Source organism: Nelusetta ayraudi, unplaced genomic scaffold (assembly GCF_046127955.1).
Source record: "Nelusetta ayraudi isolate G7.1 ecotype Tasmania unplaced genomic scaffold, CSIRO-AGI_Nayr_v1 ptg000017l, whole genome shotgun sequence".
Taxonomy (NCBI): domain Eukaryota; kingdom Metazoa; phylum Chordata; class Actinopteri; order Tetraodontiformes; family Monacanthidae; genus Nelusetta; species Nelusetta ayraudi.
Genome location: NW_027466067.1, coordinates 1,777,885 through 1,802,341, shown reverse-complemented (window position 1 = coordinate 1,802,341; position 24,457 = coordinate 1,777,885). Strand labels below are relative to the sequence as shown.

General features: G+C 43.7%; 2 protein-coding genes and 1 long non-coding RNA gene across 5 annotated transcripts in view; 1 reads left to right on the top strand and 2 right to left on the bottom strand.

Moving 5' to 3' along the window:
• The first annotated feature begins 448 nt into the window (after window positions 1-448).
• On the top strand, window positions 449-3,481 carry faim2b (Fas apoptotic inhibitory molecule 2b). Of its 2 annotated transcripts, none has more exons than XM_076024619.1 (12): window positions 449-807; window positions 1,234-1,279; window positions 1,576-1,643; window positions 1,727-1,791; window positions 1,872-1,925; window positions 2,018-2,068; window positions 2,238-2,277; window positions 2,373-2,410; window positions 2,514-2,601; window positions 2,691-2,786; window positions 3,032-3,085; window positions 3,332-3,481. In XM_076024619.1, the coding sequence occupies exons 1-12, from the start codon at window positions 793-795 to the stop codon at window positions 3,479-3,481; spliced, it is 765 nt and encodes a 254-aa protein (XP_075880734.1). In that variant the 5' UTR covers window positions 449-792. The 2 variants fall into 2 exon arrangements, with proteins under 2 accessions (XP_075880734.1, XP_075880733.1); XM_076024618.1 differs by having other exon boundaries at window positions 1,231-1,279.
• On the bottom strand, window positions 2,725-3,573 carry LOC142887176 (uncharacterized). Its single transcript, XR_012926507.1, has 3 exons — window positions 3,437-3,573; window positions 3,274-3,355; window positions 2,725-2,855 (listed from the first exon to the last, which is right to left on the bottom strand). It is a non-coding gene; the product is annotated as an uncharacterized LOC142887176 (long non-coding RNA).
• A 1,118-nt stretch (window positions 3,574-4,691) lies between these two features.
• The window catches only part of LOC142887174 (RNA-binding motif, single-stranded-interacting protein 2-like), a 31,168-nt gene continuing 11,402 nt past the window's right edge, over window positions 4,692-24,457 (bottom strand). For both annotated transcript variants that reach the window (XM_076024616.1, XM_076024617.1), the window contains exons 3-14: window positions 21,007-21,065; window positions 19,691-19,782; window positions 16,154-16,311; window positions 15,466-15,545; window positions 15,233-15,342; window positions 14,956-14,999; window positions 13,855-13,948; window positions 13,614-13,664; window positions 13,404-13,514; window positions 12,597-12,674; window positions 11,136-11,223; window positions 4,692-10,313 (exon numbers count right to left, since the gene is read on the bottom strand). In XM_076024616.1, coding sequence (XP_075880731.1) covers window positions 11,143-11,223; window positions 12,597-12,674; window positions 13,404-13,514; window positions 13,614-13,664; window positions 13,855-13,948; window positions 14,956-14,999; window positions 15,233-15,342; window positions 15,466-15,545; window positions 16,154-16,311; window positions 19,691-19,782; window positions 21,007-21,065 — 958 coding nt within the window. In that variant the 3' untranslated portion in view covers window positions 4,692-10,313; window positions 11,136-11,142. The remainder of the gene's footprint in view (window positions 10,314-11,135; window positions 11,224-12,596; window positions 12,675-13,403; window positions 13,515-13,613; window positions 13,665-13,854; window positions 13,949-14,955; window positions 15,000-15,232; window positions 15,343-15,465; window positions 15,546-16,153; window positions 16,312-19,690; window positions 19,783-21,006; window positions 21,066-24,457) is intronic.

Below are 24,457 nucleotides of genomic sequence, written 5' to 3'. Positions count from 1 at the left end.
TTATGTATGTGCACTAAATACTGTCCTTATCTTTAATCTCATTACTCTGGCGGGCTCTTACACAAAAAAAAAATAATGATGTCATCGCAGCAGGAAAGGCTTTGTCTCAAAGTCTCTTGCGTCTGCCATCAATTGTGCCATGTAAACACAGAGTAACACATGCGGTGGAATTTGACTGAACCAAATCACGGACAGCCATTCCATGTATTGTAATACATCACAGACAGCGACACAAACAGGAATTCAGTCTTTGTGCTTCCAAGCTATCCTGAATCGCCGCTCCTATTAAAGTGGAGCAGAAATAGTTTTTTATGTAATACGTATGTAATTCACATCCATAGGGCTTTAAGTCCTTTGAGTTTTTTCTGCCGACTACTAGGATGATTAACTGTTCTGGAACACTCAGAGACGGTGTGTAACGCCCCCCCCGGCTGGCCAGCGGCAGTGGTTCGGTCCCGCCTATCCCAGCAGTGAGCAGGACGAGCCCACGGGGCAGCGGCGGGGGGGGCCGTGGGATCAGGGTTAGAGGGAGATTAACCGCACACAGGCCTATAAAGCTGCAGTGTAATCCGCACACTGGAGACAAATTTAGACCAACAACTACTCAACAAATAGCATGTTTGCTGGCAGTGTTTTGGACCACACAGACCCGCACTAGACGACTCGGAGGAAGGAGGAAGAAGCGCTCCAGAGTTTCCATATTTTTTGGATATTTATTTATTTTTTCCCACCCCAACAAAACGTCTTCCACGTGAACGAAGCAACACACGAGTGGATAAAAGGGGGAGAATCATGAAAAAGGGAAAGGTATGTTTTCTCGTCATTCTTCACAAGTCTACGGCACTGTTGTGTAGTGAAATAAATGAAGATGTGTTGGTTTTATTTAAATTTGAGCAGAAATCAATGTAACTGCCAATGGGAAACTTTACATTATTGCCTCGGCAGCAGATCAGTTGAATGAGGATGTGCTTTGGAAATAGTGGGGAATGGATCCTATTTTATTTTATCAAAAAAAAAAAAAAAAAAAGAATAAATAAATATATAATTTTACCCTAATGTATTATTTCTTCTAAAAAAAAATCGTAATTCTGCAGCTGAATAACTGACAGTAGGACGTCGTGCTGAACGAGTTCAGCATGTGAAAGCAACTGCAGTTTCAATCTATAAAGAGAAAGAATGCGGATGTGTTTTTCTGCGTTGAATGGACACCTAACAGAAGTTTGACTTCAGCAGGTGATCGATGACAATGAGCCGCCCACCTATCATGAGGCCACTGCAGGTAAGCAACCATTCTCTCTCTCTCTGTGTGGTCTATTAATATTAATAATCTTTGTCAAGATCATAAACACCTTCTCGCAGTTCATCTTGCAGCTATAAAAAACCAGACCCTGGCACCACGTGGTTTATCTTTATTCAGTTTGATCAAAACTTCTGCATCTTAAAATAAATTCCACACAATTCTAATTGTTTTTTTGTTTTTTTTTATATATATATATATATATATATATAATTGTGCGTTGAATCTGATCACATTCGTCTCACCGTCACTCTTCGCACGTTGCGTCCCGTCTCCAGGCTATGAGGACATGGAGGCCCAGTTTGCCTGGGACGACAAGACCATCCGGCAGACCTTCATCCGGAAGGTACGCTGTCGTTTCCCCGAAAATAGAGAAATAAATAAACCTGGAACCAAAGCAAATGATCAGCATTGACGTCTCCCCTGCAGGTCTATGCCATCCTCATGGTCCAGCTGCTCGTCACTGTCGGCATCGTCGCCCTCTTCTCATTCTGGTGAGTGCTGTTCTTTATTTGACTTTATTTTTTTACACTTTGACACATGAGAACAGTCTAGTGGTCGTTTGTCTCCCCAGTGCTCCGGTCAGGTTTTTCATCCAGACTCATCCAGGCTTGTACATGGCTTCCTAGTGAGTGAAAACTCTTTGTTTCAACTCGGGTAATGTCATCATCTTTTTCTATGCTGCTCTGTATAGAAATCCATCTTCTCTATGTTTCACAGCCTCATGTTCCTTGCAACCTACATTGCATTGTCCTGCTGCGGAGAGCTGAGGTAATAATTCCTCCCACACCCACAGTGCAATCCAAAAACATTTGTGAATGCATGTAAATCAAAATAAGGTCATAATAAATGTTCTGTATGATATGTATTGTCACGTGTTATGAACATTAATATATACATAACAACCCGATTGCAACAATGCATTTTTTTTCATTAACAGGAGGCAGTTTCCCTGGAATGTAATCTTGTTAGTTCTCTTTGTAAGTATCTTGTAGCATCAACATTCAAATATTATATTTGTTATTGTTATCGATATTCCCTACACAACTGGAAACATTTTTGGTTTTCTGTTTAGACTTTGAGCATGGCCTTCATGATGGGGTTCATGTCAAGGTAAGGTCCCATTTAGATGCATGTTTTGAGGTCTCCAGCAACTGCACTCCCCCCCCCCACCCCCGGCCAATCCATGATCATTTCATTCCTCTTCCACCTACAGCTTCTACAACACCAAGTCAGTGGTCCTGTGCCTGGGAATCACTGCGCTTGTGTGTCTGTCTGTCACCATCTTCAGCTTCCAGAGCAAAGTAAGAGCAGCAGAGTGTCGCCTCACTGCACTCGCTGCAACACACCCGACACGCCGGAGCTCAACTCACACCTCTGTGTCCTGTTGCAGGTGGATGTCACGTCCTGCCAGGGCGTCCTGTTCTCTCTGTGCATGGTCATGCTGCTCTGCTCCATCACCCTGTCTATCGTCGTCCCCTTCGGATACGTAAGTCCTTTCTGGGAGGAGTCTGAAATAGCTGCGATTAATGACGGCCGGTTGAACCCTCAGGTGCTGCTGGCTCAGTGTGTGTGTGTGTGTGTGTGTGTGTGTGTGAGAGAGAGAGAGAGGGAGGGAGAGAGCGAAAGGATTTACCTCACAGGTTGATCTGGAAAAGTTCTGCTCTCTCCAGCTACTTCCTAACAGTGTTTTTATTTGTTTTTTTTGTTTGTTTGAATATTTGCCCCCCGCAGGTTCCTTGGCTGCATGCTATTTATGCAGTAGGGGGAGCTATTCTCTTCACTCTGGTATGATTCCTTTAAAATCTCATTTGAAATGCACCTTTTGAGGCTTTTAAAAATGATTTGTCCTTAAATGTATCCATTTATATTTGAACTACAACAACATTTATTTAATTCATAGACTTTTTCAATCATTGTTATTATATATGAAGCACTTCTTTCAAACTCAACGGAAACGAAAAAACAAACAAAACCTTCTTTGGTGACTTTTCCTTCCTGGACTTATATTTTTGTTGTCCTCTCCACACACAGTTCCTGGCCTTTGACACTCAGATGCTGTTAGGAAACAAGCGCTACAGCATCAGTCCGGAGGAGTATGTTTTTGCCACCCTCAACATCTACCTGGACATCATCTACCTGTTCAGCTTCCTGCTACAGATTATGGGAGGAGGCCGTGAATAAATCGTCGGCACTGCTTCATGTCTTCCTCCTTCGGGAAGATGAGATTTTGACAACTCACTGTTTGTTTTGGACGTGCTTAAGAGCAAAAAGACACATTTCCTGCTTTGCTTTCTGCTCAGTGATCCTGTCTCTATGTCCACCTGCAGCTGGTATTATTATGTGCAATTTTCTTATTTTTTAAATTGTAGGTCAGTGTGTTAGAATCGTTGTTTTCCTTGACTGATCCGAGGTAACCTGTGAGCCCAGCACTCTACATTGTGTGTTCAAACACCATCATATAGTTTAACATGAGCAAAGCACAAAGCAAACACATTAGGCACACGTATCTTAGGCTGCGTTACCTTGCTTAGCCCTCATCAAGCCAAAAATAGCATTTGAGCACTTTCAAGTTGAGCAGGATTGATTTCAAGAGAATGTCTGAGATTGATTTAGAATTTGTTTTATACTTGTTTTTAATGCAAATGTCACTAGGTGTTTGAAGCCTGATGTTTCATTGTGTGTTTGTAGGATATATTCACACCAGAGGTCAGTGTGAGCAGGGATACGACCACAGACTGAGATTCAGGTTCAACCTTAAACACAAAGGGAAAGAATACAATCAACATCACACAAAGGTTTTCAGAAACAAGTTGCATTTTACGTTGAAAATTCAATGTGGCCTTTGGAAAAAAAACTATACATGATCCTCAATAGTGATAGAATATACATGATAATATAAAAACACACACACACACACACACACACACCCCGTCACATCAATGTGCTAGGCCCACTGATGGATTGTTCATTTGTTGTTCATTTATATAATCAGAATAAAATAAAATAAAAATAAACATAACATTTAAGACTGTCTGTGTTATTATTATTATCAATTATAACTGTTATCAAAATTATAATTTACATATAACTAATTTTAGTGAAGGTGTGTGCGCGTGCATGTGTGTGTAGGGGGTTGTGGATGGGACAACACAGATTGACAGATTTGCTCACAGTTGTGGTTTGAAAATGATGCGTGTTGGGCATAAAAAATCCTGCATGAAAAAAGTAATTGGCCATAGAGCCTGCACAATGACCAACAGCACTATGGATAATCAGCAAGTGTAAGTTGGAATTTTCCAAACTAGCAAAGACTTTGATGTATTGCATTAGAATCTATATCATAGTGTGCTTTGGTGCTTTTTGAGCAAGAAATGACCCGACGAGCCAGCAGTTCGAAACAAGACTTTTATTAAAAAAAAGAAAAAAATTGACATGTTCAAATTCAAAGAGAAAAAAAAAATCAAGAAAGAAGGAAACTCTTATCTCAATCAATAAAAAAACAAACAAACAAACACTAGTTACAGACAACTTTGCAACTCTGGCACAGGAAGACAAAAGTAGCCAAGTGGCTTTGCAAAATAACCAAATATCAAAAACCTCTCTCCTTTAACAAAACTTTACAAAATGAGTTCTTGTATAAATAAGAAAACGGTTCACAAGCAGGGAGTGAAATGAGCCGATGGAGTTTTCAAGATGTCTCAACGTTGAGGCCGACTGAGCTCGGATGGTGCAGCGCGACAACAAGGCAGCGCTTCCCGGACTGGGAAACGCTCCTGTCTTGCTCTTCTCTTGGATCAGCAACACTGAGCTGTGACGAGAAGTCGCGTGAACTCTGCCCGAACCACGCGAAGGTCGTAATAAAGGCACATTTTGAAAACTCAAGAGCGCCAAACATTTCACCGCCTGCCTGGAAATCCTGTTTTAGCAGCAAAACATTTTGAAACTATGAAACAAACCACCAGATCAGGATGGACGATAAAAAGCCATTTCAATTTCATCTCCACCGAAAAATAAGTGCAAGTTCTTCTGCCCAATTATGTGTAGTTAATATTGTGTTTTGGAAATTTTTTGAAAATTCAACAATGAGGTTTTAAAATTTTAAGCCTCCCGAAATAACTTCTGGAGAATTTTCAGGTCCGGAAAGATTTTATTTTTTTTTCTTTCTGCAGAAAGTTTTTGTGAAACTAAACTAAAATAAATAAAACAATACATTTTAAGCTGTGGTCATTTCATACTTCCAAAATTCCTGTTTTTGTATTAAAAGTGATGGCTAATTCACGGAATATCATTCCTCTGCCTTTAAAAAACAATATCCATGACATTTTCCTTCATGGTGCACTGAATGTGAAAACTCGGTAGTCACTGTGTTATGTGGACAGGTTATCAACAATAAAAAAAAAAAAAAAAAAGAAATAAAAAGAAATCATCACAAAAACACACACAAGGAGAAACAAGCAAGATGGTGTAAAAGTGAAAGTGGAAGGGAAGAAAAAACTATTTACAGAATAACCTCTCATGTCTGCAAAAAAAAAAAAAAAAACCCAAAAAAACCCCAAAAAACAAAACAAAAACCAACTCATGAGATCATAAAGGGCTGTGCATCCAATTAGGTTCCCAACGAGTCTAACTGACTGCCAAGTCAAACGCTCTACTGCTGCTGCACGCTGAGATCAAACTCAGGTCAACCGACACGTAATCTTAACCAGGTCGTTTCTCAATTTATTCATTTAAAAATAAAATAAAAAACCCCCCCCCCCCCCAAAAAAAAAAAATTAAAATTAAAATAGCTGCAGAATTGATCCACCTTTTGTGGCCATGAGATCCCCCAGCTCCCAGGTCGTTCCTCAGGACAACGTAGGCGCCGGATTCCATGTGGAATATTTTGATCATACCAGCACTCACACGTTTCTACACCCCGGGGGTGGAGGTTGGTGGGGGTGGAGGGCTGGTGGGTGCGCAAAGGGTGTCGCTGAGACACGGAGCCTTTACACGGGAGACTACAACATCTTTGGTTGTGGAAATAAACGAGAGAAACGCACACACACACAAAAAAAAAAGAACAGAAAAAAAAAACCTAAACACGAGGGCAACAAAACGAGGAAGGTGAAACCGTGAGGAGGGAGATAAAAAAAAAAGAAGACTCAAGCAGGCAGAGAAGCTCCCCGTCAAACTGCCACTGGCGCCACCTGCCGCCACGTCACCGTAGTATTTACAACTTAGTGTTCCGCGTCCTGCAGACATCAAGCGCTTCATCCAGAGGAACGTTAAGGCTGAGCTAGAAGAACTGCTGTCGTTCGTGGTTTTTTTTATAGTTGCTGCACGTTACCAGGTCACTCACAAACCCGTGTAGACTTGCTCTCACTAAAGGCTGCAGGAATCCTCTTTAATGGCACTTCCATGGTAGTGAGCAGGTCCGTATAGGAGAAACCAGGATTGAAATCTATCTACACTTTATCTACACTTTCTGATGTGTGCAGGAATTCATAAGCAACATATCGTGTGTGTGTGTGTGTGTGTGTGTGTGTCTGTGTGTAGCCTCCCCTTGACATGCTGTGTTGGCCCTGAAGTGCAAAACACAGCAGCAAATGCAAAAACACAAGAGCAAATGATTAAATACAACGTACAACTTTAACAAGAGGGAGAAAATGCATTCCCAGGGAAGGGAAGCTAGCGGTCGGCGCCGTGGCGGTGCAGTGGTTTAGCACTGTTGCCTCAAAGCAACAAGGACACGGGTTCCATTACCGGGATCTCCTGGGGCCTTTCTGTGTGGAGTTTGCGTGTTCTCCCTGTGTCTGCATGTGTTCTCTCCAGGTTCTCCGGCTTTGCTCCCATCCCGTCCAGAAACATGCATGTGAGGTGAATTTGGAACTCTACATTGATTGTAGGGGTGTGTGGTTGTTTGTCTCTGTGTGGCCCTGCGATGAGCTGGCCACTTGTCCAGGGTGTCACCCTGCCTTCACCCTATGACACCTGGGAGAGGCTCCAGCAAACCCCAACAACCCTGAGTGGGTATTGAAAATGGATGGATTGATGGATGGATGGATGGATGGATGGATGGAAGCTACTGGTTGGTGTCCTGTCTTTTAAGGCGGTAACTTTGCTGCCTGAACTGTGGCAAGAGGTTAAGAAGTTGCGACCTTTTGACTGTAAGAAATAACCAGCATGTAATTAACATGGCAAAAACAGCAAAAGCACCAGTTCAGAAGACGGACGCTGCCGTTGTCCAATCAGATGGCTCGACTGCAGTCACCTGCTCAGGTGTTCAGCAAGCAGAGCTTGTGTTTTTGAAATTTGCTGTTGTTTAACGATTTGCTCTTTTGTTTGTATTTCCTGTCGTGCATCATGATTTTTAATGTTGTATTCTGCCTTGCTGCGGTTTGCACTTCCGGGCCACCGTAGTTGACGCTAACCAATAGGCTGCAAGAAAACACCCAGCGGCGAGCTCTCCCTAATGCTGCCCACCCAGCGCAGCATCATCAGCGGGCTTTAATTCTCTGCCCTCGGAGACGACCCCAAGATGAAGAACAGGTCGGCCCACAGCACAACACCAGACTTGCAGGCCGAGGTGAGAACAAACCAAATTCAAACGTGACGAGAGACGAACAGCATGGATCCATACAGAGAGAAGTAGGTGGTGGTGGTGGTGGTGGTGGTGGGGGGAAACACAAAACTAGCGTCTACACACTACTGAAAGCTCAACTCTATAACTAAAGATCAAACCTACTTCAAAAAAAAAAAATCACTTAAAATAAGGCAAATCAGCTGAGAAGGTGTTCAAGTGACAGACCAAAGAGAGAAGAACAAATCACAACCATGTCAACGCCTGAACTTCTACAAACTAAAAATTGAAAAAAAAAAAAAAAAAAAAAAAAATCAACTGACGGAGGATCAAAGTCGGGTAACAACAGCAGCATTGAACACAACGACACACACACACACACACACACACACGCACACACGCACACACGCACACACACACACACACACCCTCCCCCATCCACAAACTAACTGCCCTCAGCGATTGCCAGTGATTGCGGCGCCTCCTCCACCGGCTTCCCCATCGGTTCCCAAGCGGTCAGCGGAGAGGCTCCGCTCGCCCGCGGCAAAGAGAAGAACGCCTCAAAGCAACTTTTCCCCGCAGACACCGAGCAGACGTGGACGTGCGCTGAATCGACGCAGGACGACTGAATCAACGTAAAATAATAAAATAAAAAAACCCATCAATCAATCAGCTGTTTAGCGACTGTTTTAACAGCTCACAGTGGAGCAAAAAAAAAAAAAAATTTAATTAAAAAAAAAAATTCAATCTTTTCCATCATTAGCGTGATGCATCCCATCACCACTTCGCAGCAGAGCCCGACCAATGTTGGACTGTTGGAGCCCACAGCTGATGACAGCATAGCGTGGACCCTGGCTAAATCACACGGTGACAATGCATTCCTTCCATCGGCCCTTCTAGCTTTACAGATCTCCCATCATGCTTTGCTTGACGTGAGTATTTTGATTTGATTGGAATCCACAATGTCGCTCTAAATCAGGTCCTACAGTATGGAGCCAAATGTCTTATTGTACTAATTTTAATGTCAGTGGGCAGCTTTTTTTTTCTTTTTTTTTTTTTAAACTTCAGATTAAGCAGAGATGTAAATGTCCAATTCAAATTTGATTTTTCATCAGAGTCAGTCTGAGTTCACAGAGACTCACAAGCCACAAGATTGGCTGCGTCACCCAGACGCCCAGCGATCCACAGAAGCCACAGTTACACACACACACACACACACACACACACACACACAGACACAGACACAAGATCGCTGTCCATGTGGCTGTTGGCGACCGCGGTCACTGGCCAACTGGTCATTTCACTGGTCGGACTCTCTCCTCTGCGGGCTGCAGCGATCAATAGTTCTTTTGGATCATGAACGTTTCAATTACGTTTTTTTTTTTAAATATCTAAAAACTCCAATATAAATAGAAATAACTGATTGTCGTTTGTTCACGCGTGGAATAACAGTTTCATGTTTTCAAAACACCGATTCTGACTTGACTATAAACAACAGTTGTGTGTGTGTGTGTGTGTGTGTGTGTGTGTGTTTTTTTTTTAACCTTTGCATTTATAGAAGTCAGTGCAGCAGTTACAGGAAGAAGTAGCTTTAAACGGTGTTCGCCTACTACTGGGACAGTGACTCCACACGTTGGAACAGCAAAAAAAACAAAATAATAATAAAAAAAAAAAATTAAGGTTTTTAAAATCTGTACAAATTGTTGTCGCCCCCCCCACCCCCCCACCCCCGCCACTGCTGCACGAAGAATGTCAAACAACAGACATAAGAAAATACAAAATAAGAGTTTGCATATCTTACAAATAAAAAGACACATTGTGTTTCAACTCTTCCTTGAATCACCCTGAAACGTCCAGAATGCTTTTTTTTTTCTTTTTTAAAAAATAAGAATTTGTTATATTACGTGCACAAAAATAATGCTCTGGGTCTTTTCCTTCTCCTCTCTTGTTTTTTTTTTTTCCTTTTTCCATTAAATTTTTTTTGTAACATTTTGTTTTGCTCCTTTTCTTCACTTATCAAAATAGAACAAAGCTTCTGTGAAGAAGAAGAAGGAGAAGAAGAAGAAGAAGAAGAAGAAGAAAGAGAAGAAGAAGAAGAAGAAGAAGAAGAAGAAGAAGAAGAAGTAGAAGAAGAAGAAGAAGAAGTAGAAGAAGAAGAAGAAGAAGAAGAAGAAGAAGAAGAAGATTTCCACCTTTGGTTGATCAACTCTTGAGGACGTGAACAGGAAAGTCCAGAGACGTGAGTAACGTCCTTTAAAAACAAAACACACACATACACACACACACAAAACCCCCCATACACGCTCCACACTCAGACACACACTCACACATGTTCCTTTTGTTATCCATGTTCAAGTCCGGGTGCTTGGTGATGGTGTGGAGCACGGCTCTCGTCCAGCTCACTTCTCTCTTGTGGTGGATTCCTGTCTTGCCACCGGCGCCGCCCACTGGAAGCTGAACAAACAGCGATGTGATCAATTTGCTCCTGTGGCTTTAGTTTTCTGTACATGCAAGCTTATCATGTTTCATCGAGGTGCAATAAAACACTTAGCTATATTTCAATGCAATGTAAATAATTTGTCAAAAAAAAACTGTCCATATAGATATAAAGAATTGATTTCTTTCTTCCTTTCTTCATCTATAAATTGTTTATTTATTGCATTACATGTTGCTGTAATTATGTAAATTTTCCCAATGTGGGATGAATAAAAGCATTCTATTCTATTCTATTCAAATCATCTGACTTTGATAAATCTCTCTCTAAAAAAAAAAGAAGAAAACTCTCAACACTGTCATGTGTGCTAGCTTTTTGAAATCTGAAGCCAGTTAGCTTAGCATTTATACTGACAGAGGCTAACGTTGAGCTCACTAACTCTCACTCAAGCCCAAAAATGTAAACATTTGACTTCTTATCCTCCAACATCCCCAAAGTTTTTTGAAATAGTTTGTAACCCATGGAGACGTCGCAGTCAGTGAACAGGAGGAGAAGCTCAGTGTTTAACTGCTTGTTCAGGTGCAATGCAATGATACGTAGAGAGACTCCATCCTTTGAATGTTTTATCAAACAATAAAAAAAAGAAATAAAAATGTAATTGTCAGCAGTGATGAGTTAGACTTAGCTTCATAACATTAATATGATTTCCCCAATGTGGGATAAATAAATGCATTTTAATTCATTCTTGATGACATTTAAAAAACAAAAAAACAATCAATAAACTTAAGACTTCACACCAAGATCTGACACTTTAGCCAACAGTCTACCTTGCTTCTCCTTACCTTAGTTTTACTTTGTGTGTTGGTATGAGTAGTTTGTGTGTTCTGTGGGAGCGTCCATGGCCACCTGCTGCTGCTGACCACTGTTCTCCTACAAGACGAGTATCAAAGGTAAAATTAAAACGCAGCTCTTTTCTCGACTTCATCAACCAAAGTTCGCCTTCTGCTCTGACTGACAGACTGAAAAAGTTTGATTGTTTCTTTGATCTGAACTACGATTCCCTCCCTGCCCACCCAGCAACAGCCTGTGGCTCCTCCTCCTAATCCTGTTCATAAAGACACGACCCCCCCTAGAGGCAAGATCACAAAACAACAACTTCAACAACAGAAACGTTTGTCTTCAATTTGACCCTGGTTGAAGGTGAGCACCCCCCTTTTTTGTCCCATTCATTCAATTAATTCTTGCTCTACAATGGTTGCATACTATGTGTGGCGCCCAACCTGTATCCTGGTCACCAAGTTTAATACCAAAATAAGCATAGTAAGCATGCTTTCTAGAAACTTGTGACTAGATTCCTGTTAGGAACAATGCTGCATTCACTGCAGATGGAGCAGAATATGTCAGATCATGTCAGATCAATATATAATATTAATCAATTATGACTAATTGTTTTTTTTAATATTAGATTGCAAAATCTCCAGATTTTGTTGATTGCAAGAAATATCAAAGAATTTTGCATCACATGATGTGAAAATACCCGTACATGTAATGCTTGAAAAGCCCTACATAAATACAGCTTTGATTTGATTTAATTAAATGCTGTATGTGTGCAGTCACATAAAGTCACTAATGATAAATGACTTTTGTTTCCCGTTCACATTCACCACAGTCGTCTAGAAAGTGGATCTACTGAGGGTTCTGATTGTTACCCTGACACCAGAGCAAGTGGGAACATCCCAATACTGGGGTTCACGTTGTCTGCAACCTGTATTCTTACCATTTGGATGATACTGAACAACAATGCCATCCTTTTTCTTATGCAGGAGTGTCCTGACATAGAGATGTTTGCACAAAAATGTGCAAATAAAATGCAGGGATATGTAAAAAAAAAAAAAAAAATCTTCCTCACGCCATCTGTTCATTGTCAGGTCACACTGAACAATGGGCTAACTTCATCGCCACTTGGGTTTCACCTCACCGAGGATTGCGTTAACATCCAGCCGCAGTTGGTTGCTCGCTCACTCTATTGCATCACAGGGGCTCAGCGGAATGATTGCTCTACTTTATGTAACATCGCAGGAATACCACCGGCCAAAACACTCCTACTGGTCACGCAGTCCATTTCACGGTGTCAAGGTAAAACAGCCCAGCTCAGCCGTCAGACACTCCGACTCATCACGGCGCTCCGCGCTCGACAAAACCAGCAGCTTGATTTTTTCCATTTTAGCGAAAAAACAATGACACAGTGGAAGTTTTGAACAACCGTCATACTTAATGTGAGCTGTTAAATCTGCACGTCATACCTCTTGCACACTGGAGGGAGGCACTGGTGTGAACTGGGGGATGTAGGCCCCCTGCATAGTTGTGTTGGCTGGAATATACTGTAGGAAAAGCAGGACAAGATCTTTCTGGTAAATAACCAACCCACTGCTGAGGTCCAGTTTAGTTAAAGGGCTGCTTCAGAATTCTGGACAAAGAACCTCATTTACTGGTTAGCCAGTGTGTTGTTTCTCAGTGGAGAGCGTTTCAACATGTTTCATCCGGTTGCGCTAGTTTAGCAGCGTTCCCTGGTGCTAGGCTAGCGCAAGTCAGTGTTTCCTGCTAGCCAGCCAATAGCAACAATCTGACCCACTCCACAGTGCACCTGAGGAAATAAATCATAACACCAGACTATCAATGTAAATGTCTGTGTTGATAGAATAATGTTCAAAATAAAAGCACCCTTGCATCGACTTGCATTTGAAGGGACTGGAGTCTCAGCTGCGGCACAATTTTACTCTGCTTCTGTTGCAATGAGAGCAGACGGCAAAGGGAGCTTTTTTGTAACATTATTCTATCAACACAGACATCTACACTGATTGTCGGGTGTTTAAATTTACTCGGGTGTACTACGGAGTGAGTGAGTGAATTCTTTTATTGGCAGGCTAGCAGAAACCATTGACTTGCACTAGCCTAGCACCAGGGAACTCTGCTACACTAGAGCGACTGCATGAAACATGTAGACACACTGGCTAACTCGGAAACGAGGGACTATGGCGAACATTCTGAACCACCGCTTTAAGGGCACACATTTTATTTTGGAGGTGTGTACTTGTGCCAGGAATACTAACTGTGCCTGTGCTGCCCAGGGACAGGTGGCTTAGCTGCTGAGCGAGGGGTCCCATCATAGAAGTGGGCTGGATGGACATGGCATGATCCATAGTTGGGGTCAGAACTGTACCCTGTTGAATGGATTTGACACACGGGCAGGGGAGAGTCAAAGACGCGACGGCATATTCAGAAAGTCGTAAGCTATAAGACATGCGTGTGCCACTACTTACAGCTGGCTGCATGAGGTATGACTGATGGGGCATCCAGGACGGGCTGTGTACCTTCATTCAGCAGTCAAAAGGGAAAAGAGCGTTCATGTCACAGCACATTCCACCCTGGTGTGAACAGCAGGCTTTTTATGAGATAAAAAGCCATAGGCATAGGCAAACTATGGCCCTGGGGGCCATATGCGGCCCGTTAAGCTTTTTAATCCGGCCTGCCAAATTTGAAGACATTATATTAATCACGCACCGGGTAGGAGGAGACTGGAGAATGCATGTAGGGGGAGAGCGAAGTCTGGGCAAGCATCCGGTTTGGGGCCAGACTGTAAGGCGACGAGTAGAAGCTGGCAGACAGACAGAGAGAGAGCAGTTAAGGAGATAATATAGAGGCAGCTGCACCACGGCAACACTGTGTGAATGGACCCGTGTACAGCAAACTTCACACAGCGCATCAGGTTAACTGGCCTTGGATGTGAAGAGTTTTTTAAAAAAAAAAATCGTATTATTTATGTGCAGAGGTAGGAAGTAACAAAGTTCAAATACGTTATTACTGTACTTAAGTAGATTTTTCAGGTATCTGTACTTTACTTGAGTATTTCTTTTTCTGATGACTTTTTCTCTTCTTACTTCTTACATTGGGAAAACAAGTGTATTACTAGTAAGTAAAAAACTATTTCTGTTTAAAGTAATTTACTTATTATTATTATTATTATTATTATTATTATTATTATTATTATTATTATTATTATTATAGTTGCTTGAAGAAGAGCTATTTCAAATCTGCTGTTGTGCAGTTCAATATAAAAGTGGATCATTTTTTAGAAGGAGATTATTTTAGAGGACCTCTACTTTGGGGTCACTGTACAGTAAGTTTTTGGTATAGAGAAAAATAAAAATGCATAAAATAACATTAGTCATGGTTATTAAAAGTGTAAAGATCCAATAATGGCTAACTGGTACTAACTCAATTATTACGGTTTGGTTGTGCTGCAGTTGAAAAAGCATAAAGAACCTAAAAAAAACAAAAAAACCCAAGACAAGGTCACTTTAATACTTTTACATGAGTGAAGGTGTTGAATCATTACTTTCCAGTTTGAAAAATCAGTACTTTTGTTTAACTACAGACTGTGAATACTTTTCCCACCTCTGTTTATGTGAAGCCATTCCACTACTAGTGTCTGGGATAACAAATAAAGAACTGAAAAGCAAACGCCACACGAGACCTTTCGCACGTTTGAGTTTCTGTAACGACCACAAGAGGGCAGCACATCACTTCAGCTCGCCTGCGACACGAGCACTTTTCACCCTGCGCGGTGGGGTTGTTTTCAGCCAGTCTGTGCATACCACTCACCCATTTTGTAAGGCTGTCGGGTCATACGCAAGCGTCATTCCTCCCTGGGAAAACAATGAACAGGATTCAGAACCTGTGAGATCATGCAAACGCTAACGGCAGCTTGTACGAAAGTTAAATAAAAAAAAAAAACACAAAACAGAGTCAACCAAGGCGTAAAAGAGGAGGGAAAAACTGAGCAGCTTTCGAAACATGTTTTCGATTTTGATCCCCGGCAAGAATGCGAGGCAGGAAGTTCATGTTTTGGAGTTTCTTTTTTCGAAAGTGACTCGCTCACCGTGTCTCCATCTCTGGCCCAGGGCCGTCCGTTCTGGAGGTATTTCCCCTGGTTCTGCCTCTTCTTCTGACCTCCGTCTGCAAACTTACATAATAAGGGCTCCGTGGGCACTGGAGGAGTCACACATGGGAGAGAGAAGGCAGCAGTCAGCGCAGCAACACAGAGGGTTTGGGCACCAGCGGCGGCAAGATCAGCTTCTCCTGATTGAAAAAAACACAAACGCTGGCACGCACCAGGCACTCCCGGTGGAATCTTGATGAACTTGCCGTTGAAGTGCTGAATGATGGCCTCGCACTTCTCCGTGGACTCCATTCTGAAGAGGAGGAACCAACACTTTGGAAGTGAGTTTCAATCCACAGGTCACATTTGCAAAATGCACATTTCAGGCCCCATGGCCACATTTAAAGGTTCTGTGAGTAGAATTTATTTATGATTTTTATATAGGTAAAATCTTAATATACTTCAAATAAATACATTAATCAAGTGTGTCATCGCAATATAAAAAGTAATTTGCTTTTTATACCCATGGAATACTTCTTCTATTTACATGAGAACATACATAGATCAAGGGTCTTGCTACCAGTTAGCTGCCATCTTGCTCCGCCATATTTCTAAGGAAGCCTGGTGTGGACAATCCAGGCCGCCTGACTGTGCGTATCGTATTTTGGGTGAACGCTCGCGTCTTTAAATAAACCAACAAAGAAGAAGGTAGACCAGGTATCCAGGTTTGGGTGTGCAGGCCACTGTAGTTCACCGGCAAAGTCAGGAGAGGGAGGGTGACTGACTGATGAATCCAAAATATAACCACTTGATGTGGCTGTTCCCTCTCAAAAACTCCAAATATTACGAACTTGACCTTTAAATCTGCAATATACAACACCGTGGACCACCGTCGCAGTGCCAGCAGTTCAAGGCTCTCACCTGGCAAACCCCACCCCACGGCTGGTCCCGTTGGCATCCCGGAGGATGCGGGTGGAGATGACCTGGCCAAAGGGCTTGAGCATGCTCTCCAGCTCCTGCTCATCCATTGATACTGGCAGGTTGGAGATGTAGAGGTTGGTGGGGTCCTGCTCTTGTTGCTGCGTGGGGAAAAGGGGCAGGAAAGCGTTGATCATTGTTGGCAAGTAAATATCCCGGAGCTTTTAGTCTGCCCCTCTTCCGGTTTTACCGATTTGGATTAGTGGAGTGATGGATTTGAAGGTTTCTAATATTAAAGGTTTCATTCATTCAGTCTCTAAACCCATTTCTCCTGCACTTAGGGTTGCAGGGGTCTGCAGGAGCCAAGTTGGGGTTACACTCTGAGCCTGGACACATTGGCAGGTTTTTTTTTTATAGAGACAAACAACCATTCGCACTATTTCGCAAACAATCTAGAGTTGCCAATTTGTGCATGTCTTGGCACTGTGGGAGGAAGCTGGAGTACATGGAGAGAACCCACGCAGGCACATGGAGAACATGCAAACTCCACACAGAAAGGGCCCCAGGGCCTGGGGATCGATAATAAAAAAGATAATCTTAAAATGATAAAATCGATTGGTCTTTCTGTTTTAAAATCAAGTCTCACACATACCAGTTTATCTTCCTCTGAGGATGTTACTTTTCCCTCTCATGGTTGTATCGCATATTTGTCATCGCCATCTAATAAAAGTCATAACTCGTAAATATTTAATACAACCATAGCAATGTGTCAAGCCTCGTTTTGCAAGCGGACACCTTTATAGGAAATTGGTCCACACTCCAAACAGTTTTAAAAATAAACGAGCAAATTAACCGACAAATCACCAAAGTTCCCTGCAGCGACTGAGTCACTCAGTTCTGCGGGAATGTTGTCTTGACAGCTGCGAGGCATTTTCACGAGGACGAGGCTTTTCAGAGACGTGCGCAAAGGATCTTGAAAGTGAAACCTTTAACTTTGCAGAAGTAGACAGGATGTCGGGCTTTACGTTAAAGAGTATAAAGATCAACAGGAGCCTGCCAACAAAGGGAAAAGAGGCTGGGCTTGGCGGAGAGGGGAAGAAATGAAGGAAGTGGGTCGGAAGAAACGAGAATCTAAAAGGATTTTAAAGCGACTTAGGGAATTGATGAGATGGTAATTTAGCTACAGAAGGAGGACAAAGACGGATAAAATTAACTTCCCTTCATGAAAACGCTTCAATCTCACTGCAAATCCCCTCTTCCTGTTGGTTATTATCACTTCCATCCACAAATAATAACACTATTTAATCAAACACAAACATCCAGTGCATGTCTAATATCGTGGGACTTTTATTCTGCACTCAGAACCGTCAGACAGGGGAAAAGACGTAGGCCTGGATGCTAATTGAGCTTTATAAGGAGCTTAAACTCACTGGAGACACAGTTTATTGATCCGACTGGGGAGATTTGAGGTATAAATGGTATTTCAGCACAACCATGACTAAATATAATGAGGACTTATTGCATTACATGAGCATCTGTTCTTGGCCTCAGGTCATCCAGCCTTTTCTTCTGTCCGGGCTGCATCACAAATGATATATGCATATGTGTGTGTGTGTGTGTGTGTGTGTGTGTGTGTGTGTGTGTGTGTGTATATTTCCATCAAACAAATATCTAGCATTTCATGAAACAAAACACAGCCGGGCCCAACCCCGACACATGCGAATGGGATCTGCTGAGTGCATTTTTTTTTTTTTTTTTTTTTCGCGTGCGATGGCTCTGACTAAGCTGTTGTCTGTGCTAGGTGTGTCTATTTGTGCGACGCCGTGCGGTGCGCGTGAGCTGACGTATGAGAGTCGGAGCGGAGCAGGGAGTTGCCGCAGGAACTAAGAAAAGGAAGGATCTATTTTTAACCCGTGCCATGGTTCCAGTGCTCTTACGCACGCATGCGGCTCCTGCAGGGCCTGGGGGGCCCTGGGGTGCCCTGGGGGGCCTTGGAGTGGCCCATTCAGGGAGCGACGTGAGGTGTGGCTCAACCTTTGTGCGCGGCAGCACAATGACCTGCAGCAGCCGCGGCTGCGGGCGAAGAGTCACTTGAAAGGACAGGAAAAATGATTGTGGGCTGGCAGGGTGTTGGTCCCGACCTGAGGTAACCCCCGCTGCCTGGTGAAGGGCTCACGTATATTTTAGGCTTTTACAGCGGTTATCAACACCTCGCGCTGGGCACATGCTGCAGCCGCCGCCCGGGTGAGCCGAGTCTCGTCGGTGTCTGGTTGCACAGGAAGGATTGTGTGGCACTCTGGCCGAGGATGAAGAGGAGGGGGAGGAGGAGGAGGAGGTCCAGTCAACTGCGGGTTTGATCGTACTGGTCCGGTTCAGGTCAGCTGGAAGCTGGGATTGTGTTACAGTTTTCCAGGACTGTGCTGAGGGAGACCCTGGTGTTACGTTACATCATTTGGGTGCAGGGTGACGATAGGGAGGAAGAGAGAGGGGCGGAGGGGGGGCATTGGGGTGGTTGGACTGTATTAAGTGCTGGTGTCGCCCCCCCACCGCCCCCACCCAGACGACGCACAATGCCAGCCCATTGTGCGAGTCCCCATTGACGGTGGGTGTAGTGGCACCCTCCCCTGGGCTCCCTCAATGGGGAGCCGGAGAGCCGGAGGGATCAGCTTAATGGGGCGACAAGAGTTGCTTTGACTGCAGACAACTTGGACAAAGAGCTCAGAACAAGCGCTGCCGCGGCGGCAGGTTAGCAACATACACACGCGAGAAAGGGGAGGAAGAGGGAAGTCGTGGAGTGGAGGGGGGGGAGGGGTGGAGGGGCAGGCAAGACAATGAGGATTAAAAAAAAAAAGTTGCAGGCTGCAATGTGATTAGCCAATATGAAAAGGGGGTCGCGTCTCGGCTTGTAGAGGCCACGCTTCACACGTCCGACCATTATTGGCCAACACTGGCAGGAGTTGGAGCAGACGCACTCCTCCTCCTCCTCCTCCGTGCAAATCAAAGTGGGTCCACAACCATGTTGCAAAACACTGGAAATTGTCTCAGCTCATTTCTTTAAATGCCTTTGAATCCAGACTAGGAGCACTTGAGACAACCTCCTCATATTGAACCTGTTTCTCATAATTTTACAGAAACTGTTGATTTCAAATCGCTGTAAAATTAAATTTAAAAGTTTTGCTGCCCCTTGGCCAGGACTCCCTTGGAAAAGAGGTTTTTGACCTCAATGGAACTTTCCTGGTAAAATAAAGGTTAAATAATATTTTTCAAAAAATCCTTTGCTAGCACGGTCAGTCAGGTCAGCGCAACTGTTTGCCTTGTGCGTAACACACACACACACACACACACACACACACACACACACACACACACACACACACACACACTCTGCTTACAGTGGATGTGATTCTAACTCCTGGTGGGCGAAGGTCACCAGCAGGCTGTTAGATAATCAATCTTCTTTGCAGAGAGTGGACTTGGGATGGTGTTTGGACGAGTGTTTGTGGCTCTGACACACACGGTCACAGCAGGATGACTCCTTACCTTGGCCATTTGAGCCTGGACCCCGCTTGACTTCAGGGCCGTCACAGCCTTCTGTGCTGCTGCTGGACTGTCAAAGTCCACAAAGCCGTATCCTGTGAGAGAGAGCAAACATTGGCTATGTTGTTATTATTATTCTCAAAGTGATGTTTTTTAATTGGAAAAACAAAAAAAGGCGGCCACATAAGCGCCTTTTCAACGTGACGCCACTGCTGGTTGACATGAAGCAGGAGCTGGACACAGCTGGTCCGAGCCAGTAGAAGGACTCCAGCGCTGACAAACAAACAAACACTGCTTGTTACATTTTCTGATTCGCCAGAGTTGTAAATGTCTGACAGGAGGATTTTTTTGTTTCCATTTAAAACACATTGCACTAAATCCACCAATATAAGCATACCTCATTTATTTTGTATTCGAGATTTTCTTTGGTAAATAGACATAGTTTACCATCTTCACTTTTTTTGTTTCCCTCTGGCTTCACAAAATGTCAAATAGCACATAGTAAGTGTGCTATTTGACATCTCTGTTCAAGTAGCACACTGTTTGACAGCATGTGTCTCCACATATATCACTTAGTGCCACTGCAGTTCTCGGAATGTAGTCTCACACATTGTCTCAGGGGCAAATTAGCCAGGATTTGATTTCCGAGCCGATATGAGAGTAACGTGAATACCAGTAAAACATGGCAGTCATTGATTGACAACACCAACCTGCTGGTAGGTGTGCAACATAAAGATCAAAGGCAGCCGATGCACCTGTGCCAATTATTTTTCTCTTAATATATTGCTCACAGCCACGTCTGTGATGTTACTGGCAGTTCCCTGCATTCCAAACTTAGTCCAAACACCTTCCTTCAGTCTCTCATCTTGTCATCCCACCTTTTTAAGTGTTGAGCGTTTTTGTAAAAACCTTTTGACGATGAGAATCGCACAAAAAAAAAAAAAATGTTATGGAAACAACCTGATTCAGAACAACTTGCAGACAAACTTTCTTGAGATGGTTTTAGTCGTTTTGGAATCAGAGCTAAAGTTCATTAATGTGATTTAAGTGGTCAACAAAGTTTCCAGCTTCTTCCTTAAGACACACAGTGCCGTCCTATGATGTAACTGGACTTTCTGCAGCTTTGTTCATCTGTATCAAAAAAGCTCCATGGAAAAGGCGCTACGGCCATTTCTACTTCTTCATTTTTTTATGCAAACATTCAAAAGTTTCCTTCAAATCATAATTTCATACAAACGCAAACGAGTTTGATGCTTAAATTAGAAGGAACGCGAGAAGGTGAATTTAAAAATAAAAGCTTGTTTAAATCCGCAACTTACCTTTACATTTATTGGTGGTTTTATCCAGGATGGCCTTGGTCGACACAATCTTGCCATACCTTCCAAGACAGGGAACAGGAGATAGAATCAGTCAGTGTGGGTAGAGCCGCAAACACACCGGCCGTTGCGCACCTGACACAAAGGCAGCACAAATCTACAGGCATAAGACACGAGCACGGGTCGAGCGTCGCACGACATGAGAGCGCCTTTGCCCGACCGCCTCTGTCTGCTGCAGGTGGAGCAGCAGTGAGGCGGGAGGCTGCAGCCCCGGGGGCCAACACCATGTTGTCTCAGGCCTGCAATTTACACCCACACCGACACTTGCGTCTACACACACACACACACACACACACACACAGACACACACACACACACACACACTGCCATTGAGTATTTTTGGACCAAATGCTTTATAGTCCTTCAGGCTGTGATGTCTGACACGCAAGGAAAGGAGGAGTGTTAACTTTGGAGTGAACTTCCTGTTTGGGCTAATGGGAATGAACAGAGCACACCGACGCTGCTTGATTAATGTTTGCAGAATGACAAACGCCTGGAATTCACTGAAAAGTGTTGTGTAAGGCATTGAGAGGTCAATGAAATGCAAGAAAAGTCATGAGAGGCAGCATCGGCGCTGGGGCTAATTCTTAATTCTGCCGGGATTCTATTTTATTCTTTTTTTAACAACATTTTCAAAGTGAGCTGAAGCGCAGCAGCGGCTGGTGGACTGAGCTCCCGAGCAGAGCCGCCGCTCCTGTGTTTGGGCGACATGGCTTCTGAGCGGAATGTACACTGTAACCTGATGCTTCTTCTTCATCCCTCCGCTTTGCCTTCCTTCCCACCATGTCGCTCCCCCCCTCTCTCTGTTCTTCCACGCCCGCTCATCCAGCGCGCCGCTGGGTCCTATACTCCCACCCGCTTCTTTCAGCTTCGCACGCACGAGACACGGTCAATTTGGTCGAGACTCCTAGAACGTGCCTTTTGGGGAAGTCGTGTTCGTCTCGCAGATGCCTCGACCGGATGCGTCCGTACGGATCATGTTTCTTCACATACACATGTATGTATTTCAGCACAAAGTAGAAGGAGCAAACACGCCGGCCGTGAGCGGAGGAATCGCGAGGCATTGAGAAAACAGGCCTCCGACATCAAGCTAACAAGATTCAACACTTGAAAATAAACATTGCGTGTTGTTTGGGCAAAAACTGATTAAAAAGGTAAATTAATGTCTCAAAACCTAGTAGCGAAAATAAATCCAAAGCACTGTGCCCTGTACTCAGCCATGGTGTTAGAACTTAACATGTTCAACCAGCTATCTTCATTTAGCACAAACAACACAAACAGCAGCACGCAGCGCACGACTAAAAGTATTTTCTTTTACAGGCAGAATCTTTCATTTCTGACTAAATTTAATGCAGGAAAATAAAGGAGCTTCTTTATGTGCATATGACCAGACACATTTCATATTTCTTCTTTAAAACATAGGTTCAAACACAGCGACGTGAAGCGAGATAAATCAGCCCACATTTCGATTTCCTTTTCATCTTACTGTTAATCCACCAACACGTTGTCGAGCCTGTCCAACTGCTTTTGCCCATTATATGCCATGATACATTCACATGGCACCAACATTGCAACAAAGCTCTGGGCCATGTCATGTATGACAGTGATGGGTTCAACCCTCTCGGATCCTGCTAATCGTCTTCACTTGGGAGGACAAGGAAAAACAAAGTGCGTTTCATTTTGTTTTGTGCAGCAGGAGGGTTCAAATGTCGAAAAGTCCCTGGCTGACCCTTCCCCCTTGGTGAAGGCCCACCATAGAGTGGAAGCCTGGGGGACTTAAAAGACATCCCTGACCCATATACGACTTGTCTGGCATTCTTTCCCAGCAGGCCGCGCTCCTCTTTTCCCTCTCATTTAAGTTTCCCCTTTAAGTTCCTCGCAGCGCGGCCCTCCCACCGACCCCCACAGGCTTCGGCCCTCCCCGCCTCCACAATGACTCCTCTGTCTGTCTGTCCGTCCGCTTCTAATACTTACGAGCGCCTGTGTTTCACATACCAATTGCAGATTTTTCTGATCTTTCACACGCGTGAGGAACGCGGAGGGTTTACAACACTGACAAAACATGGGAAGGGAGAAGAAAAATGCCCAGTATAGGACGCTAATGACTGTGTGTTGCTTTGTAAGCATGTTCGGGGAGCCACACAGTTACTGTGAGTTACCTGCAGACACAACAGACGCATAGCTGATGTTCACAGATCACATCTGTGACTTGCAGCGAAACTCTGACCTGCAGCAGCTAAAACCAGTTTGGTTGCTTTAACGCTGGGTTAAATCTGCATGTGGTTTGCGTGTGTGTGTGTGTGTGTGTGTGTGTGTGCATGCCCGTGCGGTGTGCTCAACATTCTACAGAGCCTCGGCTGTTTGCCCGGTGACGTGCGGGTCTTGGTTTACGGCTGTTCAACCTCACGAAAGTCGAAGGTTAAATCAGGACAAGAGTTGGCAGCAGGGCTGCCCCCCTCCAACCCCCCAGCCTTCCTTTCCAGAAGCACCCCTCTTCTTTTTTCCCCCCCGTAAACATTCCTTTATTGCTCCCCCGCCTCGTGTGTGAAATTGCAGGCCTCGCTCCTCTTTTCTGGGAATTTTAAGGCACGTCATCTTTTTATCTGCCATCAATCGAAAGGTCACCAACTGCGTTTCCGTTACATTTTTTTTTTTCGCAAACTAAAAGCGTTATTTCTAAAATTTCGACAAAGTACAATTTACGAGATTTGCGTTTACTTACGTTACGTTACTTTTTTTTGTCTTCATTTGTTTGCTGTCAAGAATGATTGTTACATTTTTCTCTTTGATTACTTGGAAAAAATATTCCGTCTCGTCTTCCGTCCAAACATAACGTGGCATTTTCACTTGACGGGAACTGGTCATGTGACCCCGTACGTCACGTCCGCTAACGTGTAAATGCGAAAAAAAAGTGTTTCCATGACACTTTTGCGATATAACTCTATATCGATACGTCTGAAAAACCACCTCATGAGAGCGTCAAAACCTTTTAGCGATATTTTAGAGGTTTTTCGAAGTTTAGGTGTTTCCATTACCAGTATTTTATTGCGATATTTCGGTTTTGCCTAGTTCTAGGGGTAGTGGAAACGCAGCTAGAGTCCTTCATTCACCTTTGGAATTTCACAACCAATCAGCTTCCCTTTAGCTGGGCTACCAAACCAGGGTAGCGACTGCTGCTAGCTTCCCTCGGAGCACCACAGAAGAAGAGTGAAAAGAAGAAGAAGAAGCAAGGTGGAAGGTGACAGACAGGTGATCTTCTGTCTGTCTTGCTCAATTCAGTGATATTTTCATTGCCGGTCGAGCCAGACTACACCAGCGGAAAGTTCCTCTTGGTACCAGAGGCGCCACTAGACTCATAATTGAATTGATTAAGCGGAACTCTAGCCAAAGCCAG